The sequence below is a fragment of the Rutidosis leptorrhynchoides genome, chromosome 11 (assembly GCF_046630445.1).
Source record: "Rutidosis leptorrhynchoides isolate AG116_Rl617_1_P2 chromosome 11, CSIRO_AGI_Rlap_v1, whole genome shotgun sequence".
Taxonomy (NCBI): Eukaryota; Viridiplantae; Streptophyta; class Magnoliopsida; order Asterales; family Asteraceae; genus Rutidosis; species Rutidosis leptorrhynchoides.
Window position 1 is genome coordinate 181,219,755 of NC_092343.1, and position 25,087 is coordinate 181,244,841.

At 29.9% G+C, this 25,087-nt stretch overlaps 1 protein-coding gene across 1 annotated transcript; it reads left to right on the forward strand.

Moving 5' to 3' along the window:
- The first annotated feature begins 961 nt into the window (after nt 1–961).
- Nucleotides 962–2,443, forward strand: LOC139875288 (uncharacterized). The gene is made up of 2 exons (XM_071862632.1): nt 962–1,507; nt 1,598–2,443. Exons 1-2 carry the CDS (start codon nt 962–964, stop codon nt 2,441–2,443), a joined length of 1,392 nt encoding a protein of 463 aa, XP_071718733.1.
- Nucleotides 2,444–25,087: the final 22,644 nt, after the last annotated feature.

A 25,087-nucleotide genomic window follows, 5' to 3' on the forward strand; every position in this document is an offset into this window, starting at 1 on the left:
GATTATCTTATATAATTAACCATTTAAACCCCAAACTCAAAACACATTAATCTTTCAAGCCTAACCCATAAACACTAAACAGTAAATTTAATACTATAACCCCTAACCCCCAAATCTTATACACCCTAAATCATAACCTTCAAAAGTAAACCATAAACACTAAATTCGCATTCTCTATCTATATGTATACATGTATATATGCCGATGATAAAATTGTAGTGTAAAGAAAAGTTTATGTATAAAAGTAATTTATATATCAAAATATTTTATAAATAAAAACTATAAGTTAAAAAATTTACATAATTTTATTTATTTTGTTAAAACTAAATATATTCGAAAAAAGTAATGTATATAAAAGATATTTAAGTATATATATATATATATATATATATATATATATATATATATATATATATATATATTATTTTTGTTAGATAAATGTTTTTCTATTTTTTTTATATATATCTGTTAAAACTATATACATATACATGTTAATAAAATCAGATATATCTTCATGGTTTATACTATAAAAATAAATAAATAATAATTAATAATACTATTTTTGCATATGATCATATGATTTCACTGAATATATCAATATCAATTTCAATTACGCTTTATCCCTTAAGACTTCCTTCTATATTGAATCACTTCAATTCTCGAATTTCTGCGACTCTGGTTTCTTTACATCTCGAATTGCTCTTGGATCACCAGGTTATTTTCAATTACCAGAATAATTTAATTTACTCTGTATTTTTCTTACTTTCTTAGATGCTACACTCCACCAGGTTACATATATTATGTATAATAAACTGATTCTAGGAACGTTTTTTAATAACTAATTCTATAATTGTGTTGGATTTGATATAACTGAGATGTACGATTCTGTAAATGTGTTTTAATCTTTTATATGTATAAAAAACTGATTCAATGAATCTGTTTTATTTACTACAGTTCTATTATGGACCCGAGTTGGTTGTATTTCACAAGAGAATCTGAAACGTACGAAAAAGAACTAGATGAATATCTTGATTATATGTTTAAAACAGAAGCCATGAATGGTCAGATATCATGTCCTTGCAAAGACTGCCGGGACATGTTATGGGTTGAGCGGGATGATGCTAAAACGCATCTGATATGTATTGGGTTTATGAAAGGGTATAGATTTCCAGCTGCTGTTACCAAACAATTTGATTGTCCTATGATGGATACCGAAGATGATATGAGTGGATTGGTTCAAGGCACCTTCCACTGGTTTAGTGATGACGAAGAAGAAAATGAAAATCTAAGTATACCAAACATAAATGCTGAATGGTTTTATAATGCATTGAGAGATTCAAAGAAAGAACTTAATCCTGGATGTAAAAAATTCAGTGTACTCTCTTTTATAATCAGACTATACCATTCTAAGTGTGTTGGTAAGTGTAATGACAAAGGATTCAATATGATTCTTGATATAGTGAGGGAAGCCTTCCCTGATGCTACCATACCAAAGTCTTTGTATGAAGTAAGGAAGATAATAAAAGACTTGGGGCTTGGTTATGAGAAAATTGATGCATGTGAAAACAATTGTATGTTGTATTGGAAATAAAACAAGGATAAAACAAAATGTGACATATGTAACAAGTCAAGATATAAAGAAAGTGGACAAGGTAATGACGATGATCAGTCCAACACAGCAGATGATAATGGTCAGAAGATTGGGGAAAAAGTTTTAAGTTATTTTCCGCTCATACCCTGGCTGCAAAGATTGTTTATGTCACCTAAAACGGCAGTCACCATGAGATGGCATGAAGAGGTTCGTACGAAAGACGGTTTTTTGAGGCATCCAGATGACTCACCTGCTTGGAAAACATTAGATTCCATTAACCCTGCATTTGCTAAAGATGTTCGTAATGTCAGGCTAGGTTTAGCAAGTGATGGGTTTAACCCTTTTGGAAATAAGAATCTTTCGCATACTACATGGCCAGTAGTATTGATACCATATAATCTACCTCCATGGTTGTGCATGAAAAAACCATACATCTTGCTAATTTTACTTATACCTGGCCTATGTGCTCCGGGTAATAATATAGATGTCTATATGAGACCATTAGTGGATGAGCTTAAGGAGTTGTGGAATACTGGAGTAATGACCTATGACTCATCAACAAAGACTAATTTCTATATGCGTGCTGGTTTGTTATGGACGATAAGTGACTTTCTTGCATATGCGAACCTATCAGGATGGAGCACTAAAGGTCAACTTTCATGTCCTTGTTGTCATAAATATACCATATCACAATGGTTAACTTTTGGCAAAAAATTTTGCTTCATGGGACATACTGACCTAGAAGTACCACTACCTTATTTAACGAGGGCAGAAGTCCTTGAAGAGCTAAATGGTTGTGTGTTCAAATTTGGAAAACTTGTTAAGGATAATCAAGATCTACCATATAACTAGAAGAAGCAGAGTATCTTTTTTGAGGTACCTTATTGGGAAAAAAACTTGATACGCCATAATTTAGATGTAATGCATACTGAGAAGAATGTATGTGACAATGTCGTAGGAACTTTACTGAATATAGACGGAAAAACCAAAGATCTTTTAAAAGCACGTCGTGATTTAAAAGCAATGGGTATTAGAAAGGAACTTCATCCTCAAAATTTAGCAAACGACAAAGTGTATTTGCCACCTGCTTGTTACTCATTGTCTAAAAATGAAAAAGAAAGATTTTATGAGGTTCCTAAGGGTGTGAAAGTTCCTCATGGCTATGCAGCTAATATATCTCGATGCATTCAGCTAAAACCTCATAAAATGTCTAACCTTAAAAGACATGATAATCATATTTTGATGCAACAGTTGCTTCCCGTGGCCATATGAGATGTTTTACCTAAGCATGTCTGTTCTGTTGTGATGAAGCTATGTCGGTACTATAGACAGTTATGCTCAAAAGTTCTAAATCCAAATGATTTGGTTCAAATGGAACATGATATTGTAAAAATCCTTCATGATTTAGAAAGGATTTTTCCACCATCATTATTTGACGTAATGGTTCATCTTTCGGTTCACCTTGCTTCAGAGGCCAAATTAGGAGGACCGGTTCAATATCGTTGGATGTATCCAGTTGAGACGTGTGCATTTCTATTTTAGTAAATACTTATTTTATTTACTTATATTTAATTGTACATTATCATGTGTCTTTTGATTACTCAGATACTTAGCTACATTAAAATCTTACGTCCAAAACAAGAGTAAACCCGAGGGTTCAATTGCAGAAGGGTATTTAGCTGATGAGTGTTTGTCAGTTTGCTCACTGTACCTATCGAGTGATGTCGAAACTGTACATAATAAGAAAGGTCAAAATTATCAGGTTGATGGTAATGAAGATGAAGATGTTTTACCGATCTTTAGTATGTCAGGTCGCCCCATTGGTGCTTCACACATGGAAACAGTTGACCAAGACAATTTGGCTATAGCACATTCTTGTGTATTGTTCAATTGCAGTGAAATTGAATTCTTAAGAACGTAAGTGTTTTTATTATAACTTGTGACTTTAATTAACTATATATCTTACCTTCTGCAATTGTGGTAATTATGAATTTGTTTTTTTGACATTGTAGAGAACATCTGGCAGTTACTCGCACTCGTCAGGGTAAACGAAAAAGACGTGAGCATGAGATACAACAATTGCATAGTGATAATTTTGCATCTTGGTTTCATGAACAAGTAAGCATCTTCATGTGTTTTTTTTTTTTAATTCTGTTTCTTTTAACATCTGCGATGGGTGATTTGTTTATAGATTAAGAGATAATAGTAAATATTTGTCTTATAAAATCAATTTATTTGTTTGCTACCATTTTAGGTTAAGGCTCTACATGCTATAGGGGATAGTAGAATCACTGCATATATAAGGAAATTGGTAAGTGGTCCAGATGAGATGGTGAAGAAATATAACGGATATATCATAAATGGTTATCGGTTTCATAACAAACATCTAGAAAAGATTAGGAGAACACAAAACAGTGGAGTCATGTTTGCGGCCATTACAAATAACTTTGCGAGTGCTAGAGATAACAATCCTATCATGAGAGATGTAACATACTACGGTGTCATAAATTATATCGTTGAGTTGCAATATGCAGTTGAAAGGTCAGTTGTGTTGTTCCATTGTGATTGGATCCCGAGTGGATCAAGTATAAAAGTTGATGAGAATGGGTATACGATAGTCAATTTTGACCGTTTGAGGACTCCTAAAGAGCCATTTATCCTAGCTTCTCAAGCACAACAAGTATTTTATGTTTCAGATTGTGTTCACAAAGGATTGAAAGTTGTGATCAAGGCAACACCTAGAGATTTTTTTGACATGGATGAACAAACGTGTATCGAAGATGTAGATGAACATTTACAGACTGGTGTACCTATGGGCCCTCAAGTTGATGAAATTTTAAATATTGATTTGGTCAGAACAGATATGAAAGGGACTGTTATTGAAAATACAGAAGTAGATGTTGAAGTTGAGTCATGATTCAAGATTGGTAGATGTAAACCACCAGTAGGTTAATCTTAAGTATTTTATTTTTTAATACCTATGTTGATCAATGTTTCTAAAATGATAATTTGTAGAATATTGTTTTGACATTTATAAAATTGCATTTGGTTATGTTATGATACTGAGTTCGTACACACTAGATTCGGGTCATGTAAATGTTTGCTCCGTTTAGTTAAGTGTTTTGCGAATGTGTACATATGTATCTTATGTTTATAAACATTTCTTCTGCAGGTCTGATATTGTGATGATGATTCATGCATAAATAAGTAGGATGAAAATATGAATTTCATAGTTGCAGGTCTGATATGACTGTTTTTGGTCAAACTGTATAGTCAACTGTTGGAGATATTGGGTCAAAATGGTTCCTATATTGTATTGGAACTGAATTGATCGATAGTTATATGTACAATTATAACTGGTTAATAATTGTAAAATGGTTCCTGGATTGGATTGGAACTGAAATGATAGTTCCTGTATAGTATTGTTTTGACATTTATAAAATTACATTTTGTTATGTTATCATACCAAGTTCGTACACACTCGATTCGGGTCATGTAGTGATTGCTCTGTTTATTTTAGTGTTTTGCGAATGTGTACGTATGTGTCTTATGTTTACAGACAACTTTGGAAACTCTAATATTATGTTGATGATACATGCCCAAATTAGTAGGATGAAACAATGGATTTCTTAGTTGCAGGTCTGATTTGACTGTTTGTGGTCAAACTGTTTAGTCAACTGTTGGAGATTTTCGATCAAAATGGTTCCTGTTTAGTGTTTAATCCAAAATACACAACCAAGCTTATATTTGTAAGTAAACCAACGTAATGAGCTTGATGAAGCAACTCATAGCATAGTAAGTTGTTTGAACAAACATTATACTTCATTGATCAAAAAAGTACTTTAACACAGAATAAAGAAATTAGATTTTCATGTAATTCAATTACAAAGAAGAGCCCAGATGAATAAAAACTGTTCAATTCAGTATATTAACTACATAGGAAATGCATCAATACTAAAATACTATAACATACAAAAAAATGAACCAAGTAAAAATTGAAATCATCTTCCATTTAGTTGCTTTCAGTTCTGCACTTTTCCATTTTTCTTCAAGAAAAATCGTCAATTCCTCACTTTTGCATTTTTCTTCAACACTAATGTTGGGCTTTGGTGGATCTAACCACATAAAAATGAACATTCCAAACCCTAACATTAAATAACAAGAAAAAACTGTGAGTAATTTTAGGGAAAACAAAATAGTTAATGAAAATCGAACCAACCTTTTTAGAACAAACAAAAAAATGCCTTTCGGGGTTTGTAGACGTCTTTGATAATCAAATAACAGCGCGTCTTCCACAGAAACAAAGAGGCGACATCGATTAGGTTTTCTCAGTGATAAATCAAAGGATAATATGGTGGATGGAGTCCCGATTATCATTTGTGCATACGTTTATATTTCTGGGCCAAATAAAGGAGGAGGATGTTACTGGACTTTTATTGAATTAATTAATAATATGCCTTATAATATTTTAATTTGTACAAATTTATTAATTTGTTTGGTACAACTTCGATTCGAACCCATCTTTTTTTGATACATTTTCTTGGTTCTTTATATCTATTGCACACCCTGATACGAAAGATTGTAATAGCATGGTTGCTCTTGTGATTCATAAGATAAATATCACGGTGGCTCTTATGATTTCATAAGATAAATGAATTCCTTAATTAATCGCCATTTGACTATTTATATCCTTGGGAATAAATATTTCAAACATCGAAGATGTTGAGACAAATTTGGATGGTCAAAAGATATTTGTTTAGTCTATATGATGTACGATTTGTATGAAATTGTTGATGAAAAGGATGATTGCTCATCAATGAATGCTTATAGGAGATTCAATTACAAAGAAGTATTTAGGATGGTATTGTGTCATTAACTATATTTGCTAAAGACACGTATCCCTAAAATGCTAACACTTCACAATGCTGGGTTTCTATTAGTATTATAGTATAAATGATGACGATGATGGTCGAAGTTTGTGATAGGACCATGGTGGTGTCGGATTGAATTTTGTGGTAGCTGGTGGCACTAGCTAGGTTAAATACGTTGGTTCACCACGGTGTAATGCTGGTCAATTATGGTGACGGTGATGGTTGTCTAGGGTGGCACTTGCAGGAGCCATGAGGTTGTTGGTGGTGGTGGCAGTAAGTTGGTTGCGGTGAAATTAAGAATTGAGATACGCTTTTAATGTATGTTACTCAATGTTGAAAATATCTATATAAATGACTAAAATACCCGTGTGAGATAATATATGTACTTTATTATAAGAACTAAAAAGCATAAAACAACGATGTGAACAGTAAATATCTCATGGTAATTACAGTAGTATCTTTTTAAAATAAATTTAAATTTACATTTAATTTTAAATTAAAAATAAATATATTAAATATTAATATCTTATATAAGTAACTTATATATATATATATATATATATATATATATATATATATATATATATATATATATATATATATATATATATATATATATATATATATATATATATATATATATATAATTTATATATACATATGAATTATTATTTATTTTTAGTAATTACTAATTATTAATTAATATTTAATACGGAGTTCAAACTGATTCTCGAACACTTCTCTCATATACTCGTCTGAAGATCATCTCACATAATCGAAATTTTAACCCTACTTTATCACTACCGACTTACATCTCCGATCATCATCTTCGCCGCCTAATCCATAATCAACAAAAGGTATGTTTGCATTCGAACAATGTATTATCTTCCGTTTATCGATTGTGATTACAAAACCTCTAATTTTGGGATGATTAGGGTAGTATAATAGAAAATTGGTACATTGACAGTGGTAAATTGATAATGCCTAATATGCATGTATGCTGTGTTAGATTATAAAATTGATATGTTTGATTTTGAACCTTATTAACTACCGTTTGAGGTTTATGTGTATTCAACCACTTGTTATGGTACGATTATGCGTTTATGCTTTGATAGAGTATATAAATGAGTAGGGCTAAGTTCTCTGATTTGGATCCACTAAAAGGTTAAATTGAGAATTTTGACATTTAGATTTTTACTTGAATAATGAATGAAAACAGGCTTATACATTGTTTATATCCTACTGATTATGTTGTTAACTTGTTATTATTATTTTATATACAAACAATGGCAGTAAAGAGAATGGCACAACGCAGATTTCCAAATCACCCGCCAACAAGAAAAAAACCAAAAACGGAAAATAATAAAGCACCAGTTGGGAACAATAAGAGTAGGAGTACAAAATGAAAAGAATCACTCAAACCCACCACTCCCCCAAAAAAGATAAACACATCAAGTATACCTTCACATATTAAACCTGCCGCTACTTTAGAAGCACTTAGGGTGAAGAAGTGTTTGGGCCCAAGAACGTTACATTGGGATACCCTCAGCAAACTTAATGTGAGTACTCAGTTTGAAACATGGATCAGTCCCGTCTGGAAGAGATTCTTCGCAATTAAAAGACCTGTTTACAAAGAACTTGTTTCTGAGTTCTTTAGTACATATAGGTTCAACAAGTATGTTGATAGTGTGACTTCCAAAGCAGCAATGGAATTCACATTATGCAACAAAAAATATAAACTTTCTTTTGCTGTATTTGCTTTGGCGATGAACTTATATACCACTGAGGAAGTGGAAACTACATCTTTTAGCTCGGGGATGACAACTTGGCCGAGTGACGTCAAGCCATTCATGTTTTGGCGAACTTTTGGGTCTGGCAGTTACGAAAAGAACGTTTCAGAGACAGCTATCACTAACCCATCGTATAAGATACTTCATCGAGTGATTGCAGAAACAATAAACCAAAGGGGTGCATGCACTAACAACGTTACACAAGACGACCTCTTATACATGTACTTTATTGTTCACAATAAACCGTGCAATTTGGCAAAGTGCTTAGCAAAGTTTTTATATACGAGCACCGGAAAGGTAGAACAAAGTGCAGTTTGTGGTGGTGCCTACATCACAGAACTAGCACTCGGGTTAAAGTCTGCTACTCACGATGATCTCAACAAGTTTAAACAGGTGGCAAGCACAACCTTTTTTGATGAAGCGCAATTAAGGAAACTAAAGATAGTTAAAAAAGAACCACCATTGCATTTTATTAAAAAAAATAACATTCCCGTTAGTATAGCTGCTGACAAATTCAGAGAATTTCAAAGGCAGTTGCATTCGATGAATGATGCTATATATTTTTTAATTCAAAATCAAGGTTTATCTTTTGTAGCTCCACCACATTTACTACCTCCGGATGGTCATCCCTCCAGTAATGCTTATGCTTCACCTTCCCTTTTTCATTTTTTGCAGTCATTAATCGATTAATTAGTTTCTTTGATGCTGCCACTTCTATACAACTATAACTGTGCGTATGTTTATAAATGTGCTTATGTTTATAATAGAACAAAACGAGAACGAGGATGCTAAGATAGAAAATGATGATGAGGGGACAGAGAACAATGATGCTGAGACAGATAACGAAGAGGCTGAGAAAGAGAACAAGGATGCTGATACAGAAAACGATTATGCTGATACAGAAATCGAGGATGTTTAGACTGAGAACGATGATGGTGAAATGAAGAACGATGATGGTGAGACAGACAACGATGACGATGAGACAACAAAGAATGACGATGAGGCAGAGATTGAGGACGATGATACAAAGAATAAGGCTTCTGAGACAAGTAACGAGCATTCTGAGACAGATGTTATTTTTTTTCACGCATCCAATAAAAAAGATGATCACCTTCCACACAACATATATCGTCAGACTAGAAGGAATTTGAGAAGCTCACGGCAGTTGAACTCTCATAGATGCTCAGAATACTTGGAGTGAGCTACAACTATTCTTTTACTTTGAGTAACAACCATTATAGTGTTTTATTCTTGTGTTGTGTCAATAATAACATAAGCTAATTACTATGTAGGACTTTATGGAGCAGCTTATCAAAAAAAAAGAAAAAAAAAGAAATCAAGATTCTCATACATTGAATCATATGTCTTTTCGAAGTACTTGACTTCCAAATGCCACGATAGAGGGCTAGCTTGGGTGAAGAAGAAGAACATATTTTCTACTAGATATGTGGTTCTTCCCATTGTAACCGGGTAGGTACATTTATAGTATATATGTTTGAGTTTTTTTTGGTTTTTTCAATTTGAGAATTGTGTGTGTGGGTATGTGTGGGTGTATACTTACACATGTGTAGCTTTGTTGGCATGTGATAAATGAATCCATCTCTATTTTGTAGGGGTCATTGGGTGGTCACAATATTCTTTAACTTTGATGGAATGAATAATTCACGGTGCATCTTGTTTCTAGATTCATTGTCATCAACCGACTTCTCTAAAATGCTTCAAAAAAAGATTAAACAGTAATGTTATTTTAGATAAATATGTATTTATATAATTTGTTAATTAGAACTCTGTTTAATTTCATTCTACATTCATTTGTTCACATGGCAGATTTGTCGTTGATGTATACAAAATTTTAGGGAAGACAGAATCTCCAGAAAACTCAAGAAAAATACCATTTATGGTTCCTAAGGTTTTTATCATGTCTCACAAATTTTTCCTTGTGTGCTATTACCATTAATCAGTTTTGTGTGCTTGTTTTATGGTTGCCTACATAGTTTTAGTATGTTGTTTCATGGTTACCTAGTTAAACCTGTAAACATGTGTAAACCGACAGGTTCCACAACAAACTGATGGTGATTCATGTGGTTATTTTGCTCTTTACTATATCAAGCTCTTTCTTGAGGATGCTCCTAAAAGGTTTAAGTTATTGGATGGATACCCATATTATGTAAGTTGCGTTGACCCATTTTACTTCACACATATCCTTATTGACATTATAAAGTCAAGTGAGTTACAATTATGCCTTACTGTATTTGTAGATGAAGGAAGACTGGTTTAGTTCCAAGGACTTGAAAAAATTTCGCCGTTTGATAGATATGCAGATTCCAAGCATATGACGTTGTTCATTTTTGGATATAACTAGTTTCGTTTGATTTGTGATCGTTTCTTTGTGGATCAAACTTGTTTATTTTGGATGGAACTAGTTTCGCTTAAAGCATCAAGGTTTAATGTTATGTTTAATGTATTGCATGACATGGCAGTATTATTATAAGTTATGGAAAGGAACTAGTATCTTTTTGTATATGGCATGAATGTTAGTTTACAATTTTTGCTAAGTGTTCTACTACTGGATTGTAAAGTAAATTGTTAGATTTATGGTTGATATGCTTGTATGATCAACCTCTAATATATGTTATGAATCAGTCCATTGTATAATATAAGTTAATAGTGTAAAATAGCTAGTTGAATTTATACTAATTAGCTTTTAACGCTAGAGTGTGAAGTTTTATGAATTTAGAAATGAAATAGCTAGATGAATCATATTACTAGTCATATTCTTGTTAAAATATATTTGCTTGAAGTTTAACTGGTCCTATTTATATCTATATTATTGAAATTTTATTTAACAAAAGGCGGGTATATGAATTCGGGTTTCTTCGTGAATATGAGTCGGGTAATCGGGTTTGTATCTAAAACCGTCCTGGAATTCGAAACTAGAAAAAAAATTAAAACCGTCCCCATATATTGAGTAATAAATAGTTTTATTTTGTATTTATTTTATCATTATTATTATTATTATTATTATTATTATTATTATTATTATTATTATTTATTATTATTATTAATATTAATATTATTATTATCAATATTTATTATTATTATTATTAATTAATATTAATATTACTATAACAAAACCCCCAATCTATTTTCTCGCATCTCATTCTATTTTCTCGTGAACATCGACTTCTATCAAAAACCCTATTCTTATCACGGAAGAATTACGCATCATCTTAATCCATAATCAAGAACAGGTAAGTTTGATTTCTAACCATATTAACTTCCATTTATAGTTTGTGTTTATTCAACCACTTTTTTGCTGGTACGATTATGGATGAATGCTTTGTTAGAGTAGATAAATGTTTAGGGCTTAATTGTAGGGTAAATTGAGAAACTAGACATTTATAATTTGGATCCGATTGTAGGTTAAATTGAGAAACTAGACATTTATAATTTTACTTGATTGTGTTAAAAATAATTAACACAAGTTTATAATTTGTCTGATAACTTGCTGATTAATTTGTTATTATTTGAATTCGATTCCAGCAATGGCAGATAATAGAACCCCACAACGCAAATCCTCTAGACTTATGCAAGCTTATAAATCTACTGGGGATTCTCAAAAGGTAATGATAAATACTTATAATAGTTGAAGTTTCGTGTATTAATTATGGCCATTAGAAACTACTGTGATCCTTGTATTGCTAAATTTTGATTATGACTTGAAAATATTACTGATTTATTAGTAGATATATAATATAATGTTAATTACATCAATTAATTATTTCAAGTTCTTATATTTTTATACAGAAAGTTCTCAACAATAAGACTACGCCATCAAAAAACAAAACACCCATCAATGCTTTGGTTGTTTATGAACATAGAGATACGGTGACTATGACAGCGAGTGATAAAACAAGTAAATTGAAAAAGAAAGGTGTGGATGCTACCAGTACTGAATATATGCTTCATGATTATGATTATGATTCTGTCTTTAATGATGATGATAATCCAAGGACTAAACTTACTAACCCGGTAATTTCTAGATAATATTAGTACTTTATTTATAAAATATGAATAGATTTTGCATACATAGTTGTTGAGTACTGTTACTTAATTATTTCTAGGTAATACGAATAAAAGATAAATACAACTCCAGTCTTAGCTTCACTAGACAGGAGCCTGATTATGAAGCTAAACGAAGAGTGAGGATGGCAGAGAATGAAAAAAAAAACGAGTTAGGCTTGAAACGTCTTAGTCGGATGCTCGGTATGGCACGGGTTGATAAACCAGTGGAATCTACCGATTCAGACGAAAAGTATGTGCCTTATTTCGAAGAAGATGATACAAATGCTGAAGTTCCTAAAAAGGTAATATATTTAAAGCTGCTTTTATGGTTCCATAATCGAACTAAATTATTCTAAACTGTATTAACAATCAGAATACTAGGTTCTGTAAAATACTGAATCCATATATATGTTCTAACTCTTTGTGATTAATTTTTTAAATGTGTAATTTATCTTTGTTTTTTTGCTGACCTTAAATCACCATATATGCTGTGCTAATTTTTTTATTGCTTCTTTGCAGAAAATGACAAAAAGAAAGAGAATGGCAAAAGTAAACGTTGAGGCTACCCGTATAACATGACAAACAACACGAAATCAAAAAACCAATGGGACCAATGAAGCATGTGGTTCAGATTCTCTCAAAACCTCGACACATAAGAATCAGAAGAAAACATCAAATGTTTCATTGATGCCACCTCATATAAAGCCTGCCACAACGATAGAGGAGCTTATGTGGAAGAATAAGATCATTGGGCCACGTACCTTACATTGGCCAACACTTGAAAAACTCAATGTACATACTCAGTTCGAAAAATGGTTGACTCCCGCTTGGAAGAGGTTATTCAACATCACACAACCGGTTTACAAAGAGCTCGTTTATGAATTCTTTAGTACTTATCGGTTTAACAAGTACGTTGATAGTGTGACTTCGAGATCAGCTATGAAGTTCTCACTACTAGGTAAAGATTATGAACTTTCATTTTCTGAATTTGCGATGGCTATGAATTTATATACCACTGATGAAGTCGATAGTCAGGATTTTATTACTGGTCTGACTGGTTGGCCGTCTGGTGTTGAACCAAGTGATTTTTGGACCACTTTTGGAACAGGGGAGTTCCAAACATCCCTGTCATCCACATCAATCACTCAACCATGTTATAAGATACTGCATCGAGCAATTTCTGAAACGATAAATCAACGTGCAACCTGCACTTACAACGTTACACGATATGACTTGCTGTATATGTATTATATTGTTCATAATACACCGTGTAATTTCGCTAAGTGTTTAGCTCGATATTTATATAAGAGCTCAGGGAAGAAACATAATGCTGTTGTGTGTGGTGGGGCATATATAACCCAGTTAGCTTTAGGTTTAGGGGATACTACTGAGAGTGATTTACTTTCTTTGATAGAGTTGGCAACTACGATATATTTTGATTGAGACGACCCATCCTAATCCATAAGGATGAATACAATAACATATGGATACACTGCGAGGTATTTGACCTCTATATGATACATTTTACAAACATTGCATTCATTTTCAAAAGATAAACTTTGATTACATCGAAAGTTGACAGGTATGCGTACCATTTCATAATATCCAAACTATAAATGACCTAATCTGTCATTTACTTAATAATAATCTTTATTAAACTCAACGACTTGAATGCAACGTCTTTTGAAATATGCCATGAATGACTCCAAGTAATATCTTTAAAATGAGCAAATGCACAGCGGAAGATTTCTTTCAAACCTGAGAATAAACATGCTTTCAAGTGTCAACCAAAAGGTTGGTGAGTTCATTAGTTTATCGTAATCATTCATTTCCATATTTTTAATAGACCACAAGATTTTCATTTCCATTTCTCATAAATATCCATCTCATATCAGGCATTTCGCAAAACTGCATAGAGATAAAAATTATTCATATGGTGAACACCTGGTAACCGACATTAACAAAACGCGTCTAGAATATCGCCATCATTCCGGGACTCTCATCGGAGATGATAAAATTGAAGTACTAAATCATCTGTATCTCGGATGGGGTTTGTTAGGCTCAATAGATCTATCTTTAGAATTCGCGTCAATTAGGGTTTCTGTTCCTTAATTCTTAGATTACCAGACTAAAAAGGGGCATATTCTATTCGATAATCTAACCATAGAATGTAGTATTGATTACTTGTGTCTATTTCGTAAAACATTTATAAAAGCAGCGCATGTATTCTCAGTCCCAAAAATATATATTGCAAAAGCATTTAAAAATGGAGCAAATGAAACTCACAATACTATATTTCGTAGTTAAAATACATATGATGGCATTGAACAAGTGAAGGGTTGGCCTCGGATTCACGAACCTATATTAAGTATGTATATATATATATATATATATATATGTATATATATATATATATATATATATATATATATATATATATATATATATGTTGGTCAATATCTGTCTAACAATTTAGGTCAAGTCGTAGTGTATCACAATCCTAATGCTCAAGATTATCATGCAAAAGTCAACAAAAGTCAGTTTAACCAAAATGACTTTAAAAATCAATACATGTTTATTATATAGCTTAAATAGTCATTTTATATATTTAAATATATTTATCAGATTTTATTAAAGTAACTAATACAAGTCATTTATTAATAAATAAAAATGTATAATAAAATTTTATATATGATAAAAATATGCTTTTATATATCTTAAGTAATATAGTTTGTATAGTTTACTTAATATCATAAAAATATAGTAGTACGTATTATTATACTGTGTGTGGTAAAAATATCTTTGTATCACATATTTATTTGATAAGATAATATTGATAATAATAATAAATAAAAGTTGTATTATTTTGTAATAATAATTATTATTATTATTCTACTAATAATAATATTTATATTTACTAATGATGATAACAATTATGATAAAATGATAATTCTAATCATGATAATTTTAACAACCGGTCCTAATCCTCCTGGACGGAGTCATCAACAGTTGGTCCCATTGCGATGATCGACTTCAAGTAATGTCCTTAACATGAGCAAATGCACAGCGGAAGACTTACTTTATACCTGAGAATAACATGCTTTAAAAAGTCAACATAAAGTTGGTGAGATATATAGGTTTGATGCTAGCAGCGTTATAACTATGGACCACAAGATTTCATATGTAAACATTTAATAAAAATATTCTACGTGGTTGAGCACTTGGTAACCATACTTAACATTTAATCACGTCGCATATTCCCTTTATTATGAAATCTTACTACACTGTACCAAGTATAGTCACGAAACGAAGTACTGTGCAACCGTTGAATACTGGTCGTCCAGTCCGGTTGGGGTTGTCAGGCCCGATAGATCTATCAACAGGATTCGCGTTTACAATACCGCTGTAAATATTAGTTACCAAGCTACAGGGAAGTATGCCAGTGGTACAACTCAACGTAGAATTTATTTTGATCACTTGTGTCCATAACGTAAATCATTTATAAAAACAGCGCATGTATTCTCATCCCAAAATATTTAAAGTTTAAAAGGGACTATATACTCACCATACTGTATTTTGTAGTAAAAATACATATAACACCATTGATCACTTATAAGGTTGGCCTCGGATTCACGAACCTACATTAGGTATATTTATATATTAAGATATATAATGAACATATAATGGCATTCCTGCTAGGTTATTTATATTTATTATTTAATATATTACTTAATCGATATATTAAGGTATTTATGATTTCCAACATTATATATCTATATATATAATTTAAAATAGTAATTTAGTTATACTTTTGACATATGTAAAAATATATATTTGTTTCTATATAAATATCTTTTGTTTGTAAAAATAATGGTTATAATAATACTAAAATAATTTTGTAGTTATAATGATGATAATAATAATAATAATAATAATATTAATAACAATAAAAAATGTAAAAAAAAAAATACTAATAATAGTAATGTTAATACTAATAATTATACTGATGATACTTTTTGATAATAATATTAATTATAATAAAAATGATAAGTTTAATAATATTATTAATAAAAATAATAATAATAATAATAATAATAATAATAATAATAATAATAATAATAATAATAATAATAATAATAATAATAATAATAATAATAATAATAATAAAGATAATAATGCTTAATATTTAACAATAATAATAATAATAGTAATTAAAATGAGTAAACTACCTTAAGCCTTTTCTAAAAAAAAAACCTCAGATCAGGCTCGAACTCTTGACCTCCAGCTTAACATAAACACCACTAACCCTCCCTTCATTTCTTGCTTTTGTGATTATAATTCCATTTAAATATTTTTCCTAATTAATATGAAACTCATAATTATATATCCCATATATAAACTGTTTTTCCCATTTTTTTCATTATTATCACCACAAATCATCATCTTATCAATCCCGTTCATCTTATAATACGATCATTCATTCTTAATCAGTATGGTATCGGCCCAACAGCTGAACATTGGCCCAACAAATACTCTTAGTTCGTGAGTCTACTAACTATATACGGCCCAGGTAATAATTCACGGCCCAATTCCTTGTTTCTGGCCCAGCAGCTACTTTTATAAATAAAAAGTAAAATTGGTGTTGTGACCTAGTTTCGAACCTAGGACCTCTCGCTCAAACACTCTTACTCTTAACCACTGCTCCGTTAACAATTTCTGTTTTACTACCAAATTAAAATCATATAAACCATCTTTTTCTAACATCATCATACCAATTCCTAGCGTGACATAAAATCCTAAAGCCCTCTTCATCATACTTATTCACACAATTATCATTATCATCATCTTAAATCATCATATTCACATTCTATCATCATCAACTATCTATCACCTTTACTGTATATTTTCATCCCTTCGTGCTTCACATTCTTCTTGTATTAATCCCAACAAACCAGTAGCGTAGAATCAGTATAGTAGCAGTAGTAATTGAAAAGGGGTGGGGTTGGCTTGGTGATCAAATTATATTAGAGAGAAAAGGAAAAAAATAAATAAATAAATAAATAATAAAATAGGAGCGATCAACCAAGTTGCAGTAGGTGGGTCTAGTTCTTGGTTTGCACAACAAAACTGAAACAATATTTAACGAGTAGCGGTACAGTGGGTACTCATAGTAGTGGTTGGTTGCGAGGTGTTCTCGGTTAACAACAACCTTGTAGTAGTATGCAGGTGGTTTATGGGTTTCATATGACAGCACAACAACAAGAGTGTTCGAGTTTGGATTGTATCGGACATAAAGCAACATGAAGCGTGCGATGACGATGGTGTTGGGTGACGATATTGGAAGATTTTGGTGATTGAAGTAGGGTTATAATGATGACAGGACGTGGTGGTTATAATTCTAAACGGGTTTTCAATGGTGAGGGTGGTGCAAGGGGATGAACATGGTGGCGGATAGATGGTCACGAAGAAGAAGGAGATCAAAGTGGTTGATGGATATGGTGATAACTCTCCCTGTATTTGTATATGTATAGATATATATATAAAGAAGAAAAGAGAAAAAAAGAATTATAATAATTCATAAACTTTAAACACAGTAATCTAAATAGTAATTCAATCATAATCTCAATTATCAATTGAAACGTGCAAGGACACAGTATAGCCACCATATATTTGGTATGTTATGCCGACGGTTTATCACAGATTATTATATTGTGTCCATTGCTAAACAGTTAATATATAAAGGTGTTCATAAAAATCCCAAACTTTTAGATTAAATATGTTTAATTATTTCACTCAATAACTGTTTGAAACCTGATCAAAAAGGTTAAAAAAATTATTTATTTTCTGTTCCGATTTATATGTACGGAGTACTAATATTTAAACTTGAAAAGGTAAAAATACTTTTAACAAATCTAAAATATTCGTACTTGATTTACAGTTCAACTTTTATTTTAAAACTTCATATATATATATTAGACCTATTTTAAAATAATTAAACGTCAACCGAAAGTTACAGTCATTTACAATTTAAGTTCAAAATTAATTATATTTAATGTACACTATGTATATATATAAACATTTTAAAATATCAACTTTAATTACTAAAACAATAATATTATATATTTTTAAACAAATAGATTTAATATAACTTTATATATTTACAAGTAATATTTATATACATATTTATATTTATCTATATATAATTAAATATAGTTTCCATTACATCGCATTTTATTTATTTTACACTATAAATTCTAATAATTAAATTATATAATATTCCCAATTATATTTCAAATTATAAATACCTATTTAAATATATATGTTATCTATTCACAAATAGTTGTTTGTGAATCGTCGGGCATGGTCAAAGGGTAACTGATTATCCGAGTATAGATTTCAAACTTTCTAGACTCAACATTACAGATTTTGCTTATCGTGTCGGAAATATATAGAGTTTAGGGTTTAAATTTGGTCGGAAATTTCCGGGTCATTACAATAATTTTAATAATAACGATACTTTTTAACAATAATATTTTTATATAACAATAATAATTCTAAAAATGATAATTTTTAATAATAATACTAAAATGATAATAATAATAATAATGATATAATGATAATTTTAATGAAAATGATAGTTTTAATATTAATGATACTTTTAATAATAATAATGATAAAAAAAATGAAAACGATATTTTTATCTAAATCAATATCATACAATATTTTAATTTCATCATGATACTTTTACTCGTTATTTCCTAATCGATTTGTTTAATAGGTTTTAGTCCTCTTTTAAATTGCATTATTAATAATGATAATAATAATAGTAATTATAATAATTAGGTGATACTAATATTAGTTTTAATGATAATGATAATAATAGTAATAAATATTATAATAATAATAATGATAATAATAATAATAATAATAATAATAATAATATAATAATGATAATAATAATAATAATAATAATAATAACGATAATATTAATAATGACTTTAATAACGATAGTAATAATAATAGCAATCACAATTTTTAATGATAATACTTATAACGATAATGATAATAATAATAATAATAATAATAATAATAATAATAATAATAATAATAATAATAATAATAATAATAATAATAATAATAATAATAATAATAACAATAATAATAATAATAATAATAATAATAATAATAATAATAATAATAATAATAATTAGATAATAATAATAACGACGATAATCATGACGATAGTAATAATAATAATCATTTTTAATAATAATATGAAAATTAATGATAATTCAGTTGGTCATAACTTTTAATCCGTTCATCAAAACCAAATGACTTCTAAATGAAAAGTTATTAATTTTTTGACAGCTTTTCAACGACATGCATATCATATACCTTATCTCAGTAGCATATGTATTAAATTCATGATTTATCATAAACTATATAAAGATGAAAATAAACATTCAAGCATGCATAATCATATATACTCGAGCACTAGTCAGGGATACACTATTAATATATAAAAGATAAGATATGAATGCTCACGTATCAATATTGAGATTCAATATTGCAGAAAAGTACGTAGACGCAACGGAGATGATAAACACTAGATTTGACTCCCGGGCATACCCCCGAACCATACCCATAACCTCCATAGCTATAACCCATAATTTCCTTAGCTCTATCCCACTCGAAAAACATGTTTTGAAATAACTCGCTCAAGACCTCGTCGTAGTATTTTATGTATAATACTAATGATAACGATATCTAATAATGCTAATACTAACAATAATAAGATTAATATTATTAATCTTAATATTAATAATATATATATATATATATATATATATATATATATATATATATATATATATATATATATATATATATATATATATATGTTTACAGAGAGAAAGATGGAAGGATGTGTGTGTTAACCAAAACAGAATTCGATTGCATTTATAGACATTTCTAGTCCAGGGCTGCCATGCGATCGTATGGCTTCCAAGCCCATTTTCCATGCGATCGCATGGAGTGGGTTTCCAACTCACACTCGTTTAACTCATTCTGCTGACAGTTTGTTTAATTAATATATATATATATATATATATATATATATATATATATATATATATATATTATTCTTATAAATATTTATATATTATAATTATATTATATTTATGTGCAACGTTGACTTGTAACATTAACTCCGATGACTTGTACGTTGATGCTCGTCTTACATCCTAGTTCCGGTTTCTCGAACGCTATTTCGTACGCTTAGAAAATTAGCACTCTACGTTACGCGACGAGTACCTTTATAAATAATTATGCTTAAAACATCGATAATCTATATCACTCGAAATATAACTTGTACGTTTGGGTGTTATGGTCATTTGCTTCTATAAATCATTGTCTCGTTATTTACTCACATATATATATATATATATATATATATATATATATATATATATATATATATATATATATATATATATATATATATATATATATAAAAGTATTATTTTAAATCGACACGTCTTATAACCTAATTAATATTATATTTTATCACATTGTAAAATATATATACTTTCATTTAGATATATAAATTTGTACGCATAATATGTAATTGAAATATTTAATTAATAATATAATATTTAGTTTTTCCAAGTTAATTATATTTCAAGATTCATTTTAAAATCGTTTAGAAAAATATTATAACACGTAACATTTACACTTTAAAACTTAGTTTGATATTATTCAATTATGTGTCGGTATTTATTTAAAAAAAATCTAAATATCAATCGAATCAATTAACCAGTGTTACTATCGTTTACTTAACTAATTTGAAATCATATATACTTTCCATATTCATAAACACGTTTTAAATAGACATTGCGAGTTATTTATATATTTAATTCTAATAATTAATATCCTATTGTATATATTCAAATTATGTTATTTAAACAAAATATTTTAGTAATCAATTTCTATTGAATCGCAAAGCGTTTTCGCACATTTGAAAATAGATCAATCGAATATTATGAAATCCAGTTCTCCACTAACTTTTGTCTAACCTTTGTTAATTGACACATTTGTTCTTACTTGTAAATCACTTTACCATTTATTCCGAATATCGTTAAAAAGAACAGATTTCTTAAATCACAGTGGACCTTACTACTAAGACCCGTAATCATATCACAATGCATCTAATAATTCAATCATTTGATATTACCTTCTAATTACATCGATAAACATATTAAACCAAATACGTTCATGTAAAGTATTATACATTTAATACTTCGTTAATATTTTCAAGTTATAATATATACATATATATATATAAATACATATATAATCATATCAATTTATATAATGGTTCGTGAATCGTTGGAATTTGGTCGAGGTTAAATGAATGTATGAACACAGTTTAAGATTTTTGAAATTCAACTTAACAAACTTTGCTTATCGTGTCGGAATAATATAAAGATAAAGTTTAAATTTGGTCGGAAATTTTCGGGTTGTCACAGTACCTACCCGTTAAAGAAATTTCATCCTGAAATTTGATCGAGGTCATCATGGCTAACAATAAGGATATTATTATGACGAATATGAGTTGATACATAAGGTTTTATCATGATTGAGAAATATGGATAAAATAATTCGATTACTCGAAGCGTATAAGTGAAGCTATCGTAAAAGAGTGATATGAGAAAATAGTGTTTTGTCTTATCTTTTGACGTCATCATTGTTGATCTCTGGAGTAAAGAAAATCTTTGTAATCTATACAAGATTTGATTCTTCGGAGATTAAGGAAATTATGATCCTCTTCGATTCAATGCGATAATCTGTCTTGATTTCTTTGTCGGATATTTCACTATAAATCCACTCCCTTCGTTTCCATATTTTCATAGCTCACACCTTCTATTCTTTCTTAATTCATATTTTTAAAAGATTGTGGAAATGCTTCATCCAGTTCTGATTCTTGATATACTCCTAACTTTCATATCTGTCATTCTTCTTTTTCATCTACCACCGGAGGATTTTATTTACTTTTACTATTACCTTGGGGTTATAGTCTTTTTAATTCTCCCGCGTCTTTACGTTGCAATACGTATTGATATACACGGTTTGTAATTTATGTGTTGTTGTCGGCTTTATATTTTCCTTTTAAGAGTTCCATGCTTTTATCTTCTCTTCCCGACTTCGAGTCAAGCGAATAATGGTCCATAATTCATAGATATGGAGTTTCAAATGAATATGACTAATGTTATAAGAGAGAACTTGTAATGGTACGATTTTGATTGGTTAAATTACCAGAATTTAAGAGAAAAGATAGAACTATCAGAATGATATGTTCTTGATATATTTGGAGATTAGATAGAATGTAAGAGTGGTGTAAAATGGCACATGATGACGGTATTGTCTGTGAATCATCATGTTTCATTACAAACTCAGCATGACTTACTGTAATATAATCACGTTGATCAAGTGTCATTATATTATACTAACTCATGCTTCAGTTCCCAACACTACTTCAAAAACATTTATAATTTAAGCTTGAAGGTTTACAGAATATAGAAACTAAACAGTTTCCTTTATGATGTAATACAGATAGCGCAAAGAGATAAATAATCTCGGACAATGATAGTTATGATGGTATCTTCAGAAATATCAAGGATATTTATACTGAAAGAGTCGATGATGTTTTAGAATTTTAAAATATCTGGAATCAAAGGATGATGCGGGAAATTTATCTATGAAGGTTTAGAATAAGGAGTAAGGTGTTTGCTAATGATTTCAGCAGAGACTGAATCATTTGGATTCTTTGAAGGTAGATTTCGTCTTTGTGATTTGTCCACAGCCTCTTTCATGGTTTGCTCAACCGTTTTTCAGCACCAAATTTTTTTCTCATTTTCTGAACTTTTAAACACACTACTCAAACTCTCGACTGTTAAGGTCGTTTACAGTTTTTGCTGCCTCATCAGTATTTTTCCAAAATTTGGAGAACTAGTTCGCAGTTTAGGGTGTTTTTCAGAAATTTCACATTCGAAGTATGTAAGTCTAGGAGATTGACATTATATATATATATATATATATATATATATATATATATATATATATATATATATATATATATATATATATATATATATATATATATATATATATATATATATATATATATATATAACTGTTGGCGTAGAATTGCTGTGAAATTCGAGAATAATTATTCAAGCTTTTTGGTATGACAACTACCGTTATAAGATGCGGATGAGTACATGATAGGGTTTCAATAAATATAATGACTTTTCGGAGAGACTAAAGTCAAAGGGTTATGAAGTTGCTGGTACATCTGCTGGTAATGTGGTGGAATGTAAAAGGTTCCCGGGTAATGATGGCGAAAATATAACGTATATATCAAGGTTATAATAAGGCTACTTCGGATGAAAAGTCGAAGTTGTCTTGCTGGAGCTGTGAAAAATTCGCTACTTTTGAAAAGGGATTGTAAAGTTATTTTTGGTAATAAATGCCAAAGGATCTGACGCAGATACGTGTTAAACTTTTACTTAGGTTCTAAGTGTCCTCCAGGTGCATATGTTCTTCGTATGTATCGTGTGATTAGTTCATTCTCTCGATTGCTCCTTAGTTGAGGTGTTTTCAAGAATTTTGAAGGGTTTGAACGCAGGTTGTCGTCGTCAATATCCGTATGATGAATCGTCATGAATATTGAATGATTCGAATATCTTTCCGTGTTTTCATGAATAAAAGTGATGTTCTAGTATAGTTTGGATTCAAAGTATGGTTTGGAAGATGTAGGAATCTAAAAATGATGTCTTCTGTTAGATCTTGACTTGGATTTTGATGTGTCAAAATCAGAATATGTAATTGAATTTGAATGAGAATGGTTGTCCTGCTTTTTATGAAAAATGTATATCGCTGTGTAACTCTTAAGTATAGTTAATGATTGTTGAATCAGAATCGAAGAATGTACAGTATAACATATTAATTGTGAATTTATATATCTCTCGGGTATTACCTACCCGTTAAAAGTTTCACAAGTAATATTTTGTACAAGAGAATTTTTATTACAGTCTTTATGAAAACATATGTATATTTTCTTCAGGTGTAATACCGATTTAATGAGTTAATATAAATTAAACTCATTTGATTTTCGGCTGGAACTAGAAATGAATAATCTCTAAAACATTAGAGATTACATAATCTTCGTGGAGTATTTCACTAATGTAATCAATACTTTATTATTTATTCTTATTGGCATTCCTTGGTGACGAATGTTGATGTTTGTGAATTCTTGCTATCCTTGCAAGGTACGAATGATGTTGTCTAGAAAGTTTCGAGTACATCGAAGATGAAAGTGTAAAATCAAACATGTAATTGATTAATACACTTGGTTTATTATGAATTGGGATTCATTGAGTTTGAAACAGAGATTGTAGTTAAGGATGGTTAAGTCGTTACTCGAAGGATTATAGCATATTAGTAATATGAATTTAACTGAGTAGTATCTACCCTTTTTCAATTCATACATAATAGCTTAGTACGAAAAGATGTATTGTGGTTTAAAAATTTATATATATAAATTATACATATAAATTTTTCAGAGGGAATGAGTTAATACTTCATAACTTGTTATTACAATATATCCGTTGATGATAGTGGTGTCAATATCTGAGGTGGTTATAGAGTTTACGGAATTTTTGGTGTTGTAGGCGTTGCTGGTGCCGGTAATACTGTTGGTGATGCCGGCA